This window comes from Sardina pilchardus, chromosome 21 (assembly GCF_963854185.1).
Source record: "Sardina pilchardus chromosome 21, fSarPil1.1, whole genome shotgun sequence".
In the NCBI taxonomy this organism is placed as follows: Eukaryota; Metazoa; Chordata; class Actinopteri; order Clupeiformes; family Clupeidae; genus Sardina; species Sardina pilchardus.
In genome coordinates, this window is record NC_085014.1 from 17142244 (window position 1) to 17158686 (window position 16443).

General features: G+C 40.0%; 2 protein-coding genes across 2 annotated transcripts; both read right to left on the reverse strand.

The window, feature by feature from the left end:
• Positions 1-951: 951 nt before the first annotated feature.
• LOC134068565 (alpha-(1,3)-fucosyltransferase 7-like) lies at positions 952-2976 on the reverse strand. The gene has a single exon (XM_062524249.1). The coding sequence runs from the start codon at positions 2974-2976 to the stop codon at positions 2038-2040; it is 939 nt and encodes a 312-aa protein (XP_062380233.1). The 3' UTR covers positions 952-2037.
• An 8084-nt stretch (positions 2977-11060) lies between these two features.
• On the reverse strand, positions 11061-11978 carry LOC134068568 (alpha-(1,3)-fucosyltransferase 7-like). The gene has a single exon (XM_062524250.1). It carries the CDS (start codon positions 11976-11978, stop codon positions 11061-11063), a length of 918 nt encoding a protein of 305 aa, XP_062380234.1.
• Between the last annotated feature and the right edge of the window lie 4465 nt (positions 11979-16443).

Here is a 16443-nt window from a genome sequence, read left to right on the forward strand (position 1 = left end):
AGTAGGCATCCATTCATGTTTTATAGATTTACAGTTTTAAAGATTTTTCTCAGTCGCTTTGATGCTTTTCTCACATCACTAATTAACATTTGCACAGCAGTTAGTGCATTTCACAAAACAATTAGTGCAAACTGCAACACCCAGCGGATAACCTGCAAAAGCATGTCATTTGGATAGTCCATTCCTCATCCTCAAAAGCAAGCATTCATGTCAATAAAATTGCCAGTGTCATCAAAATAAGTCTTGACACCATCGTTTATGAACAAACTCAAATAGCTTTGCCATGTTTTTGGGTTGTGTCGTTGTGACTTGATGACACTATCTGAAAATGCTCAAGACAGACACTACTTGTACAGCCATTTGAAAACTACAGTAAAGTTACACATTGCTGTAGTTAGGGGAGTAAGTACAAGACACTGAACATGCATGTTTTACATTTTTACTGTATACAGTATGCTCTTTGCAATTCTACAGCATTGTGATAGAATTTGATAACTATACGGTAGTTCAACAATTTTGTATGTAATGACTCAAGCAATTAAGAAATTAAGACTATTAGTTTTATTGGGAACGATTATTCAGCACTATGAATATGACAAATGGCTAAATGTTGTGGAGGTGGGAATAATAGTTGGAAGTAATCTGGTGGAAGTAATTTTCATTCTGATCTGAGAAAAGCACCAAAGTGACTGAGAAAAAATGTAAGTTGTACCATTACATTTACTGTATGAAGTTAAACAGGTTTAGCTTAGTTTCACTAAGTGTTATTGAATGTAATCGATTACCTCAAAAGCTTTGAGTACCCTGCACTTGTCCGAGTTTACAGTGTTCTATGTCCCAGAGTGGACCTGGCCAAGAAGGCAGCATACAAAAAGACAAAACACAAAAATACAGCAATAACAACAATAAAACGACAAACAATTGGCAGTATTGGTATACATTGATCAGACATTTTATTCGGTATCACTTCTATACAGTTCCAAGCTACACAATTCTAAGTCAGAGTACAGTATGTGTCACAGTCTTGCGGAGTGTTGGACCCAAATGCAGGGCAGGGCAAGGCAAGGCAAGGCAAGGCAAGGCAAGGCACAAGTGTTTCGAAAAAGCTGCCATAAAATGTGGTTCAAAACAATCATGCCATGTGACCTTGATGGAAAAACACTAGACAGGGAAAACAAGACAATAGCAGTAGAGAACACACATCTTTCAGACAAGAGGAAATCATATCATCTGAAGTACATAGAAAGGGCTATGTAGGATAACATATAGACTCATTTGTGATTATAAGAAGCAGTCAACAACTATTCTTTCTTGATTCTTTCTCTATTCCCAACTACATCTTGATGTGGGTCTAGCTCGCAAGGCTACCATTCTCCCTATTGCAAGTTAGTCTACCTCTAAAATCAACTGTCCTCATTAAGGTTAAGGACACAGGTCTCTTCATCCCATCTAAATCAGATAAGCTAAACCACGTGAACAATTGTTACAGGTGAGGCTAGTGACAACAGAGAGATATATTGTAAGGCTAGATGACCATCAGAATAGAATTTTAGGGTCATTCCTCTGAGACATTTTATGCACACTGGAAAACGATTTTTGTCCTATACAAACTTGAGTCAAACACAACCATTGATGCCTTGATCGTGTTTATTATTTTTCTCATGTTTCTTTTCAATACACTCAGAGGTGTGTGTCTCTCCCATCCAAGGACTCTCTGGTGGTTATTTGAGCTGTAATCAACAACTGCGTGTACCCATTCTAAGAGGTTTTTGAACAACCACATTAAATAACCGAAATAAACCTATAAATGTCCACAGACAATGAACAGCATGCAGTATGCTGCAGGCTACGTAATGGCTAGCGATACCTATTCAGGCCATTTTTGACAGGGCTCACACAAAACAAGACTACAGTCATGTCATACACAAATATGATTTGGTGTAACTCACCTATTAAAACCATAATCGCTGGAAATATATTAATATAAAATCATAACAAAATCACAAACATCCCTTTCTGAATGACACTTTCTCTCTGTTACGGTGGAACAGTACTGAGTTCATTACTCCACTCCCAAGCCTGCAGGTCCTTGTAGACCTGTTTAGGTTGCAGACTGTCAGTCATGTTGCAAATTGAACACATCACCTTCTCCCACTTGCCTAGAGTCTGAAGGCTGTAATTCAGGTGCCAGGTAAAGTATGATGCATAGCGTTCCTTATCCTCGGCCAGGTCCTTCAGGAACGTCCCCAGTTCCTCCACAGAACTGAAGTCGTCCACATGGATGAAGGACCCTTTTGGTGCCACCGCCTCGTAGTCCGCCCGGGGGGGCCCCAAAACCACCGGCACGGCGCCACCCAACAGGGCGTTATCCCAGAACTTCTCGGTGATGTAGTCCTTGAACTCGGAGTTCTCAAAAGACAGGTAGAAGTAGCAACGGGAGATTGTGGGGAGCAGACTGCTTTGACTCAGAGGCTTATTAAATGGATCCCCGTAAACATCCACTTGAATGACGTTCTTAAGCTGATTGTACACAGACGTTCTCCTATGTTTGGGCGAAAAATTGCCCACAACCCAACATGCCAGCGAAGACTTATGTTTTGGTATGAAATCATCGACCGTCACACCCTTCACCGGCGCCTTTGGCACGAGCCTTCCATATGGTATGTAGAAATCGGAGTTCCGTTTGTAGGACATGGTGTAGCTGAAGTAACCTGCAAAGGGTCTCAAGTTCCCATTGTTCCCAGGGCTCTCCATCGAGAACCAGACCCAACGCTGGTGGGGGGGCCGTGGACGTTCTGTCGGCAGCTCCCAGGTGCCAGCAATCAGATCCCGGTTGTGGAAGACGACAAAGTCGGCCCTGGGGAACCAAGAGCGATCGTCCACCAGGATGCACTTGGGAATGCTGTAGGTCTCGCTGCAGATGTTGGGGTTAAGTTGGGCGGAATACCCAAAGGGCCAGTGCCACACCAGAATCATGGTTGCATCTACAGGGCCAATGAATGACTTTCGCTGAAATTTATAGGTGCCGAAAATAATGCACAGTAGGAGGAGAAACAAAAAGATTCTGCGGCAATCAGAGAAAGAAGAACACAAACACAAGTCAATATCTAACCAATACAGTCAACAGAAGGACATTACTGCACAGTCTATTCTTGGTTCTAGAGCGCATTCTAGAGTCTTACAGCAGAACCAGAGAATAAAGGCCGGCGCCCACCAGACACGTACGTATGCGGCGCAACGTCGTGTCCAGTGGGCATCAGTCTAAACAATTGGCACCGTATTTATTGCCGTAAAACAGACTCCTCTGAGTCACTTGCCACAATGTTGTGGCCTGGTTATTGTTTTTAAATCATTGAATGGCTTAGCCCCATCTTATATCTCGGATATGATCACTGTATATACTCCACCCAGATGTCTATGGTCCTCAAGGTCTCCTCTCAATCCCGAGGATAAAAACTAGTTCCGCTTACTACGCCCCTACTCCCTGGAACTCCCTACCTCAAGAATTAAGATACCGGTATTCTCATCCAGTGACCTTATTTAAAACCAGACTGAAAATCTATTTATTTTCCACTGCTTTTAGTTCAAATGTAAGGCCAAGTTGATGTGATGACTTTTCATTTTTTACTACTTTCATCATTTTAACTAGAATGTTATACTTCCAGGTTATTTTACCTTCAATATGCTTTATCGTCTATTTAAATCACCCTCACATGGTTGGTAGTGTGTTTTCCCCCCTAAAAGGACATTGATGTGCTACAGTATATAAATAAACTTGAATTGAATTGAATTGAATTGAATTGGTTGGTACTGTGGATAACATACTATGACGTCGTGTTATGATCACTTGCAAAAGTTGGTACCGTGAGTAAAGTTGCCAACATCGTTGTACTTACAGTACATAGTACTTCATAAGTTTGAACCATGATAGGGACCTTCTGGACTAAGGTGGTTAATGAATTATTATTCCTGGGTAATCAAGTTAATTAATTGGTTCAAATAGCCTACAGTAGGCCTCTTGAAGTACTGTAATGACTGCTTTGACTTAGCTTTCAGACATGTCTAATTTAAATATGCAAGTGAAACTGTTGTGTACTGTATAAAACAAATAATAATATAATAATAATAATAATAATAAAACAAATATTTATTTCTATTTTAATGTGAATTATAATTTAATAAATTATCATCACCTGTTCAAGGCTAATTAACTAATTGTTAAATTGTTAAAAGTCTATGGGTACAGCTTCCCAATAGGGCACTTTGGACATTACAGTTTACTGTATTTATTCAGCTGATTACACACCAAATCTTTACATGCCCACTGTCATTCAAACACCATAACTTCATACCAAATCTGCAAAACCACACATTCTCAACCGGGAGACTCTTTTACAGTAAGTTACTTACCGGTAATTTCCTTTTTCTAATGCAACTCTCACATGTGCAAAGTTACTTACTGTCTCTCTTAAATGAACATATTACCAAATGTATTCATGTTTAGACTAACAGTGTGTACAGTACATGATACTGTATATAAAAAATAATATTATACAATGTAAGGCAAATGCTGGCTTATCAGGTGAGGTTTTCAATGCAGAGTTTAATTTTGCAGATAATATGAGGCCTTTTGTGGAAGCAATAGATGGATGGTGTATAAAGTTTGGGGGGAGGGGCTGTGAAAATGAGTGTAAGTAACTGTATCAGAGGTAGAGATCTTTACCTTTTTGATGACTTCATTGTAGATATGATCTTTCATGCCCTGTGTCACACTCTTCGTCTCTCCGTTTTGCTGGGATGCTAATCAACTCCACACTGGCACTAAGAAACTAACCAAAAGAAACAGATGTTTCCCAGAAGCAGCTATCATGCATGTGTGGTTCAGCAGGCAAAGAAAATACACTTTCTCAGGCTCCTGCTACATAAATAGTCAACAGCATCAGTCCCAGAAGAGTTCATTCTCCCTCTCTTCCCTCCCTTCATCACGTCATTTTCTCACTCACTTCAATTCCCCCATAACAGCCGTGGCCTACTGGTTAGGGCTCCGAAATTATAACCAGAGGGTTGCCGGTTCGATCCCCGACCAGTCCACGGCTGTACGTGCCCTTGAGCAAGGCACTTAACCCCTCACTGCTCCCCAAGCACCGCTGGTTGGGCAGGCAGCTCACTGCTCTGGGTTAGTGTGTGATTCACCTCACTGTGTGTTCACTGTGTGCTGTGTGTGTTCACTAATTTGGTTAAATGCAGAGACTGAATTTCCCTTACGGGATCAAAAAAAGTATATATTCTTTTCATTTTTTTTTTTTAGAACACACAAGGATGTCAAATGCGCATCTCCTGGATAGCCCATCTGTTCCTCCTCCTACAGTTTAGTTCTTCAGGGAGCAGATCCAGTCAGTGTCCTATAGGCCAAGATGAGAGATTTAAATGTAATTCTGGCCACTACAGGAAGCCAGTGGAGAGTAACTAGGAGAGGAGCTACATGTGTCTTCTTTGGCTGATTGAAAACCAGGCGTGCTGCAGCATTCTGAATCAGTTATAACGATCTTACTTCACAAGCAGGTAGGCCAGCTAACAGTGAATTGCAATAAGCATAGCCTGTACAAGAAGTTGTGTGGAATCTTGTGTCAGACAAGGTCTGATCACCATAATCTTGTAAAGGATAAACCAATATGATTTTGCAATTGAGGCTACATGCTCAGAAGTGAAGTTGGCCTTCAGTTCTGATGCCTACAGTATATTACGTGCTGATCTACTGTAGCTACTGTAGGCTCAGTGAAGATGAGTCAAGCTGGACGTTAATCTGCTGGGGAATAGCTGTTTTAGCTGGAAACACCAAAAGCTCAGTGTTGAGAGATTAATATGAAGGTGCTGACCTTTCATCCAGACTGAAATATCCTTAAAGCATAGTCCTCAGGTGGGAGGTGGGACTGGGAGTGTCATCTGCATAGCAATGTTAGTCAAATCCATGGGAGCGAATGGTCTCATCTAAGGAAGAGGTGCAAACAAAGAAAAGCAGAGGCCCCAATACTGATCCCTGAATGTATAACACATTACAGAACATTAATGTAAGCAATGCTAAACATATCATATAAAAGGATTATTTGAAAATGTTGCAAATTATCTGTCAATATGTGACTCAACATAACTTTATGATGTAAATTAATTGGAACTTTAATCCACTGCACCCAGAGGTATAAAGTAATAGCCTATAAAGACCATTTCCCATGGTTCCAGAAGGGGCTTCATTGAGGAGGAAAAAGTCTCACCAATTATTAATGGCATGTTTATGATTATATAACATAATATTAGGCTATATCATATCATATCATATTGGGGCAGCTGTGTCCTACTTGTTAGGAATTTGGCTTGTAACTGAAGGGTTTCCAGGCGGAAAAATGTGCGTGGGGGAAGTGGTTGAGCACTGCTCCAGGTTAGTGTGTAGGCTACTTCACCTCACGGTGTGTTCACTGTTCACTCAAGCATACTTGGCCGAGAAACCTGAAGGGATTTGATGGGGGAGATTGAGAACCTACAGTAGGCTGGAGAAGCAGGTAAAGAGATGTGCAGGTCCAGCCTGAGCTTCAGGGCGAAATCCAAATCAGGCATGCTACGTGAACACAAGTCAATTGGACCTGACATGTCTTTATTAGTTGACCTTTTTAGAGATCGGTCTATGATAAAAGCGTTGCTGCACTCTCTGGATCTTACATTTACAGTCAGTCGTATGTTTACCATATTTGTTGGTATAGCATACAGACCAATAGCACAGATATGCTATTGGTCTGTATGCTACAGTCAACCAAAAATGATGTAACTGTGGCGCGCAATTTTACGCACTGCTCGAATTCAACCTTTCCCAGAACGTGTTGGGTGCATGGGGCTCGCTAGTATGACTAGTTTCCTTTGCTTTGACGACCAGTCAGCCAAGGTCATATGACCAGTACTGTACTTTGAAGGAAAACTGACTGAACCACAACAGTAAAATCATGTGTAAGCCTATGAAGTGACGTCACTAGATGTACCCCCAGAATCTAGTACATTTCGAGCATTGTGTTTCTGTAACCTAAATGAGACCTACCTTGTCTTCTTGCTGTGACATAACATAAACGATTTGCGTCGGCGGTTCACTCCTCTTCAAACCTCGCTCCCGTGGTTACGATATAGTAGCCTACTGAACGTTCCGACAGAAAGACTGATGGAGAGCTGGAAGGAATTGGTGGCAGCCATGCAGTCAATCCGATGAAAACCCACCGATAGAACCCCATCTCGTGTAGATCCCGCTCATGGTGTCATTTTTAATGTTTTGCTTCACAATATTTTGATGTGCGAAAACTCTTATTTTATTCTTCTTTCGCTTGCATTAAAAATACACAAAATCACTCTACTCTACTCAGGGATCACAAAATGTAGGCTATTAGAAATTGGCCGCTTGGAGGCGCAAAATTTCAGCCTACATACATGCTTTATAGCCTGTCGTCTTTATTATGACAAGTCAACTTAGTTCTTGGAAAGGTTGTTTAAACAAAGTTCGAAGTTAAGCAAAACGATTTCATCTCGTAGCCTACGTGACTTGTTGTTCTTCTTGCACATCGCCGTGTTCAGTGATGCCAGTAACGCGTTAGGCTATTTTATCTAAAGACATCATTGCATGTATTTACTGTATCTAAAGACGTCATTGCATACAGTGTGTATGCTATTTTATTAATTTAAATATCAGATACAGTGCTGGTGATGCAAAAAGGTTATATGAATAAATACAGACATAAATAACAACATACATTCATAGACCATGACTGGTAACCCAATTCCAAAGTAATTCATATTTCTAAAGAAAAGGTCTAAAAATGTATCTCCTCATTGAGGCCAGGATATCTTAATTAAGCCATTAACAATAAGAGGTTGCATTCAAAACTCCTTTCCTCAGTGGCTCCTTGGTGTGGTGGGATGATTGTTTTCTGCGTTCCAGTGAAAGTTTTGGGGTTTCAAGGATCAGGCATATCAGCAATAGTTGTGGTTTGTACATTTATATTTTCATTATTGATATTTTACGTAGTCATTGACATAATTGCTATTGTTTCTTGTTCTTAACATAGGTGTGCCAATGTTTTGTTCATACAATCTGTCAATTTTTTACTTTTGTGATTCTCTATTGTGAAAGTCGCTTTGGACAACCATAACACTTTGATATTGTTATCTCTTTTTCAATTGGGCTCTGGCCAAGACGGCAGCATACAAAAAGTAAAAAGACGACATTGATCAAAGGCAAAAATATAGCAATAACACCAATGACATGCACAAACTGAAACAATATACATAAAAAAAAAGAAGAAGAATAGACAGACAGAGTGATATAATTGATTAAGAAATGCCAGTGATCGTATACATACCGGTAAGCCATTTTATTCAGTATCAATTCTACACAATTCTACGCTACATAATAATAAAGGGCTATGTGGGATCATATGTTATTATTAAAATCAGTCATGTTTCATACATTTTCTTTCTCAACATTGATTTGCTGCAATTGATACAGTTCTTGACCAGAAGATGGTGCTGTTGTATATGCTTGTCAAATGTGCAGCATACTGTATTTGAGGGGCAGTTAGAAGCGAAACTGTACTGTACAAGAGTCCATCTACGTCAGTCATATCAGGCTCTGGTGCAGTACAGTTTCACTTAATACAAATGGGGTTATCAGATACAGCTAAAAGTTAACCATGGTGCAACATATCAAAATAAAAGTCCTACAAAACAAAGTAGTTTGAAGCAAGAAAATAAGCAATCTAATGGTTAATACTTCACACATATGAAATGAAATCTCTGAAACACTTTGTGGCAGAGAGGATAACAATTATTGACAAAGCAATTTAGATAGGCAAAAGCACATTGAATCATTCAATTTTAGAAAAATATAGGATTAAACATTAGTTAGGATTATTATGAAAGGATTAGTAATAGCCTAACCTAAGTAAGAAAAAAGAATACCCATCAATACAAGGGTGAACTGTAATCAACATTACAGTGACCTCTCATCTAAGTCATCTTCTGATGACACAGTGATTAAGGCAGCAATAGCTAATCCCTATTGGTGAAGCTGATAGAATACAAAGGCACAAAGTATTAAGAACACTCAAGGAATGAGGTGATATGAAACGACAGATTTCAAGAGAAAGACATTCATATGGTCTATATCAGTGTCATATTTCAAATGGTGCTGTCATGATGTTGAATTTGTTTGGCTAGTAAAACGTAATTATTATCTGTGGCATCAGATGGTGTCAACTGTGTCATACACCATAGACAAAAATGGTGTTTTAACTGAGAAAATTACGTTCTCACAACGTCAGCTTTCAGAAAATTGACAATTTATAAGGCCTGATTCGTCTATGTGGCATGCAGGTGGACAACAGTTGCCAACCTCGAAAATGGTGTTGCAGTATGTATTTTAAATATATACTTAATAACTTAACATATTTTGTAATTTTTATTTCTCAGGATTGGAAAAAAATCAGTTAAATATACTATCTATAACCATAACCATAAGCGACGTTTATTCTGGTTAGTCCTGGAGCCCAAGGCTAGAATCTTGGTGAACCTGGTTTTGCCAGTTACATTTTGTTTTTATTTGCTGTTTCTTCTTACATAGGGGCTACTCAATAAGAATAGGGAGGGAGGGTGCCCGGTGATATCCCTTGGACAATTCCCTACATCCAGCTCTAAAGCTGACCTAAGTAAAAATGTGCCCATAAAAATGCCAATTGCATTACCCTTTCGGCAGGACAGCATGAAATGTAAACTATTTTTTTTCCTTTTTCTTGCAGTAGTATACCACATTGTGACCAACCTAAAAGTGTTAAGTCCAAATTTTCTCTTTCATGATCCCCTCTATAGGCCTTCATGTCTGAAGCTAGGAAAAAATGAAAATTACTCAACTGAGTGAGCCAAAATGGTCAGTTAGTTGTAAACCCAATTTTTTGTTTGTGCCAAGCTTTTTCAAGTGAATCTGAGGATGACCGCAAGGTCGAAATGTTATCTTAATCTGCCAAATCAGAAAATGAACAAAAAAAAAAGGACATAGAAAAAGAATACCATGGACTGTGCAAACTTTACCACAATGACATCCCTACTTAAGTAAAAGTGAAAAGTACCTGCTTTTAAATATGCGTTTAGTATTTAAAGTAAAAGTATTTGCTCAATGATTTATTCTCTTAATGTCTATATTCCAATAAACAAACAGTACGGGCTGTGGCAATTTTAGGTTATATGGGGCTAGTTAGTTTTAGGCTAATTGTGCTTACCATCTGTGGCCCAGTTTACATTCTCATTCAATAGCCTACTATTTGCAATTAATCCTGTAACCATTCAATTGACCAATAAATAGTGTACTGTAGTCATGCAACTGTGATTGTGCATCATTCAGCTGACCAAGACCAAGAGTATCTCTCATCATCTCTCATACTGTGACCGTCATGGAGCACTGTATTGTATGTGGTGATAACAGAAGACTAGACTACTTTAATCAATTGCCATCAATGCCAATCCAGGCATTGACAGGGTTCACATTAGTCTGGTTTTCACCATACTAAGCTCAACCTTTTAAGATTGAGCATTAGTCTGGGGAGGCTGCGCTTTGTTTCTACTGCACAAGAGGCGTGATCAATGAGCATCGTTCAAATGACTCCATACGCTTGGATAGTCCTTCAACCAATCAGACCAATGATCTGGTGCTTCTTTTGGATGAGCTAGTTTCCGATTGGAGCCAAAGGTTCTGGCAGTAAACAGAGGAGATAGATCTGCTGGTTTCCAGCCTAAGTGCCGGGCGAAATTCAAATGTCCCGGAAGTTCAGGCAGGATTCACTCAACCTAGGTTCACATCACACCAATGCAGCAATGCCACAGTCATGTCATACACAAAATACAAAAACATCTGATGCAGTGGAAATCTTCCATAAAACCATATCATAACTGTAATATATGGATATAAAATTATACTAAAAACAAGCATCACTTTGTGAGTGACACTTTCTCTCTGTTTTGCTGAAACAGTATTGATTTATTCATCTACTCCACTCCCAAGCCTGCAGGTCCGTATAGACCTGTTCAGGTTGCAGACGGTCAGTCATGTTGCAAATTGAACACATCCTCTGCTCCCACCCACCTCCAATCTGAACGCTGTAATTCAGGTGCCAGGTAAAGTATGATGCATAGCGTTCCTTATCCTCGGCCAGGTCCTTCAGGAACGTCCCCAGTTCCTCCACAGAACTGAAGTCGTCCACATGGATGAAGGACCCTTTTGGTGCCACCGCCTCGTAGTCCGCCCGGGGGGGCCCCAAAACCACCGGCACAGCGCCACCCAACAGGGCGTTCTTCCAGAACTTCTCGGTGATGTAGTCCTTGAACTCAGAGTTCTCAAAAGACAGGTAGAAGTAGCAACGGGAGATTGTGGGGAGCAGACTGCTTTGACTCAGATGCTTATTAAATGGATGACCGTATACATCCACTTGAATGACGTTCTTAAGCTGATTGTACACAGATGTTCTCCTATGTCTGGGTAAAAAGTTGCTCACAACCCAACATGCCAGTGAAGACTTATGTTTTGGTATGAAATCACCAACCGTCATACCCTTCACCGGCGCCTTTGGCACGAGCCTTCCATATGGTATGTAGAAATCGGAGTTCCGTTTGTAGGACATGGTGTAGTTGAAGTAACCTGCAAAGGGTCTCAAGTTCCCATTGTTCTCAGGGCTCTCCAGCGAGAACCAGACCCAACGCTCGTACTGAGACCGTGGGTGATCTGTCGGCAGCCTCTGTCTGTGCGTGATCAGCTCCCGGTTGTGGAAGACGACAAAGTCGGCCCTGTGGAACCAAGAGCGATTGTCCACCAGGATGCAGTTGGGAATGTTGTAGGTCTCGCTGCAGATGTTGGGGTTGAGCTGGGTGGAATACCCAAAGGGCCAGTGCCACACCAGAATCATTGTACTGGTAGCATTGACAGTAACAATGAATGGCTTTTGCCTGTGGTGAAATGCTTGCCTATGGTAAAATACATAGGTAGCGAAAATAATGAACAAGAGGAGAAACAAAAATATCTTGCGGCAAATGGAGAGATATTGAGTGCCTTCTTCCTGGTGATGGCTTTCCTGGCTGAGAAAGCAGAGAACATACTACATTTAGCCAATACTCTCAACCGAAAGACACTTACTGAGCACATTGCTGAAAGGTGCTAATAATTATTCCAAGGGATATTGTTGCCCACATAAGAGCAGTTTAAACAGTGTTGGGGAGTAACACATTACATGTAATTGCATTGTGTAATTTAATTACAAAATAATTGTAACAGTAATATATTACAGTTACTGGAGAAAAATGTGTAATTCAATTCAGGTACTTTTGAAATTTGAATTACATTACGATGGAATGAGACATAAGAAACTACAAATTTGACTTGCTCCCGTGTCGCGATACATTATACTTTCATAAAATCATGCATACTCTGTGGACATCTTTATCTGCTGGATAAACAAATTGTTCGTGCGACAGAGAAAGTACTTTAGCGTTGCTTTCAATGAAGACCAAATTGTGTGCCTCTTCATCATATACCATTTTGAGTGCCTTGTCCATCTAACAGTCTTTGTAAATGCAGCCATTGACTGCATAGGCATACTTCCTCATAGTTTACTATATAGATATTGTTATCAATTTTCAGGTCGTCTTTTTCTGTAACTCAATGGCTTTGTGTACGAAAGAGCAGAAGTGGTGCTTTCCAATGAGATTACGCACTTGTCTGTACAATCAAGTATACACATTTTAAAAATCATTAAATTAAATCAAATTGCATCATATTTACAGTCTGTACTGCACTGCATTCACCTGCACACCCACTCTTGTTTAAATTACTCACAAACCCATGATCACATTGATATGGCACGCATGTCAGATGAAAGACGAGACACAGAGCTATCCATTCATATGATAGATAGATGGATAGATAGATACTTTATTGATCCCCAAGGGGAAATTCAAGGTCCCAGCAGCTTAAGACACCACACACAACATACAGTACAATGTAAACAATGTAAACAGGAAAAATAAAAAGCAAATCAACAAATCAACATGACTAAAGGAGCAGTAAAATACTAGATAAGGTATGCATGAATGTACTGTGGATTGGTACAGTGATACTGTGATACTGTGATCCAGTCTGAGGTGTGTGTCAAGTTGGTAGTGCACATAAGTCCAACAGTGCAACAGTGCAAGATTAAATTCTAGTGACCAGCAATAAATATGTACAGTACAAAATGTAAGCATAGTAATAATAATAACAGTACTAGTATAAATATATGGACAATTAAAATAAACTTAACATAGTAATAATATAAGAGTTAGACATGAGGGTAGACAAGTACATCGATCCTTCTGGGTTGTAAAAACGGAAGAAGTGACAGGAAAATAATTTCATATAGCTCGACTTACCCCACGCTTTTGTGTATTTTTGTCGCACTTTTGTGTATTTTTGTGTATAATGTCACACTTTGAGTGTGACAGTCAAAAACATTTTTTTGACTGTCACACTCAAAGTGTGACATTTGGCAGCTCCGATTAGAGTCGATTTTCAAGTGTGAACTTATCAAGAAAGAGGCAAATACATGTTACACAGCTCTGCAACAAGTATAGGACAATGATAGACTTAGCAGCCTTAATGTTAACTTGGAAAATCAAGGACGAACTCTCACGCTTGCCATTTTCTGAAACTTGGCAGCCCTGCAATTTGTAGAGCAATACTTCAGACAAACTATGGCAGAACACAATGATATAGTAAAAAAATGTGTGTGTGTGTGTGTCCAAACTTTTGACTGGTAGCGTACATCTTAACAAAACTTTAAACAATACAAATGTTTTAAAATTGGGTAAAAAAAAGAACCCAGTGAACTCAGACAATGTATATCCATTAATAATAAACTAATGCATGAAGATGTACATTTGTGAAAGGCTACTCTTGTCACCATACAGTAAACCACCATAGGAGGGATTGTTTGCAATGAGAGGGTCAAGAGTTGACATCTTACAGTAACAGAAGTCGAGGTCTTTACCTTGATGAAGACTTCATGGTAGATATGATCTTTCATGCCCTGCTCACACTCGACATGTCCCAGAAGCAGCTACCATGCATTTGTAGTTAAGCCACAGATGCTTTTTCATAGGCTCTCAGGCTCCTGCTTGTAAAATTTGTGTGTGTGTGTGTGCGTGCGTGCGTGCGTGCGTGTGTGTGTGTGTAAGTGTGTGTAAGATGTGCACCACCAGTAGCTCTCATTGTCTCACAACCACTGACACTTTTTGATAGACTCCCTCAGGCTCCTGCTATGTAAATAATCATAGTGCGTGTGTGTGTGTGTGTGTGTGTGTGTGTGTGTGTGTGTGTGCTTACTTGTGTGCGTGTGTCAAGTTGTCTCAGTTTTTGTTTGGTTAACTTTTACTTGTGCAATTTTTCCCCAACTTGAATAAAGGAAGTGATATCTGATGGAGGTTTAGGGTAACTAGATTCCACTCAAAAGATCTGACAAGACGACTTTGTTTCCTTTTGCCTTTTTATTAAAGTTCAGAGCACGAATCCATGCGTTGCAGTGGCAAATAGCAGTAGCAAGTAGGCGTGGCTCAGTCCTTTTTAGCTTTAACAGTTAGCTTCAGCTCAGGCAAGCTTTGATCAATCAGGCTGATTAAACAGTAGATCAAATAGTCAAGCAGATAGCTCAAAGAGCAGATCAATTAGTAGTAGGTCGAATAGTAGATCAATTAGCTGAAAAACCTTAAAGAAAAAATAGAAAAGAAAAACAGCAATTACTAACAGATTTAAATGTGCAAAATGCATGTGCAAATATGCTGTGTGCAAATATGCATGTCCAAATGTGCAATTACACTTTATAGATTGCTGCCATTAATAAATATAGCCTACACTTAAAAATGCAATTACATTATAAACCAGTTTAAATTTCAATAGGACTGTAAATATGAAGGATTCTAAGCATACACATTAATTTAGAAACCTAACAATCTAAGAGAATATAGCTACACAAATAACTTGCACTCATTGACAATATATAGTTTCAAGACAGCCTACATGACTCCCTGCAACTACTACATAATGCAAAATCAACCACTGAATGGATTGAAAGCATCCGTGCTCAGGCCTATACTTTAAAGTTCCAGATAACATTTACAGAAATGACGAGAAACTTCTCTGTCGCATTTGCTAAACAAAGCAGCAAACATTTACACCAAACACCACACTCACGAAGCTGTAGCCAAACAATAGACTAGGCCTACAACAGGTCAAACGCTAATTCCTAGCTCACCGCTAACACAGCAAACAAAGAAACACAAATGCTCACCGGCTGCCTCTCCAGTATTTCAGATTCACATTTGCACAGTAATCCAAAGTTTCACATCAGTACAGCAGTGCTTCGCTTGTAACGTGTTACCTGCTCAGGGGCGTAGCCAGAGGGGTGGCTCCGGGTGGCACAGGCCACCCTTGAGATTCAATTGGCCACCCCAGGTGCCACCTCAAAATCCTAGTCTACAATTCGCCATTAACAGTCAAAGGCGAGACCTTTCTTGATGCACTTGCAGCACACTAGTTTGAAATATCAGGGTTCAGAAATATACAGTAAGCAATCTAGCTGCAAACATGCTTGCAGTTATAGGCTACATGGCTTATTGTTTTTAGCATGTGAGTTTACAATAGGCCTACAGGCTACTGCTTGTGCTAACACGAAAACATATACCTATCACATCTGCCAGTGCCCATTTATCTTATCACACACACACAAAACCCAGTGTTGCGACTGTGGAATCACGTCATGTAGGCACATTTCTATATCTGCCTATTCTATCTACTCAGCCAACACTGAGTATGTTGTATTGTAAATAGTCTACTGCCCTAATGTACTGTAATATTGCCATTGTGGAAAGTTTACATAGCTTAGGCCAGTGTTTCATAACTGGTGGGTCGGAACCCAAAAGTGGGTTGTGGTACTGATCTGAAAGATGGGTCACGGAGCTTGTGGCTAAAAAGAAATTAAAAATTGCCAATTTAAAATGCTACCTGATCAGATCTTACATTGGCCTGTTATTATGACCGCCGCTAGCGTAGCTAGCGAACCGGTCATATAGTTGTCATAAAGTTGTTTTTTTTTTTTTATTATTATTATTTTTTTCCCGTCATTTTTCTCAACGATTCCCGGGACACCGTAACACCGGAGTGCATGAAACTTGGTGGGCATGTAGCCCCAGTAGACTTCTATGGAAAATTTTCGTTTCGTCCCCGGGGATCACTCCACCCCCGCGCTGCCCCTGCCCGAAGCCCAAAAATGACTTTTTTTTCCCTACTTAACTACCTGAACCGTGGCACCGAGGATGACAAAATGTTTATGGTATGTTGTTCTC

Coding starts and splice junctions, on each gene's coding strand:
- LOC134068565 (XM_062524249.1), bottom strand. CDS start 2,976: ATGATTCTGGTGTGGCACTGGCCCTTTGGGTATTCCGCCCAACTTAAC.
- LOC134068568 (XM_062524250.1), bottom strand. CDS start 11,978: ATGATTCTGGTGTGGCACTGGCCCTTTGGGTATTCCACCCAGCTCAAC.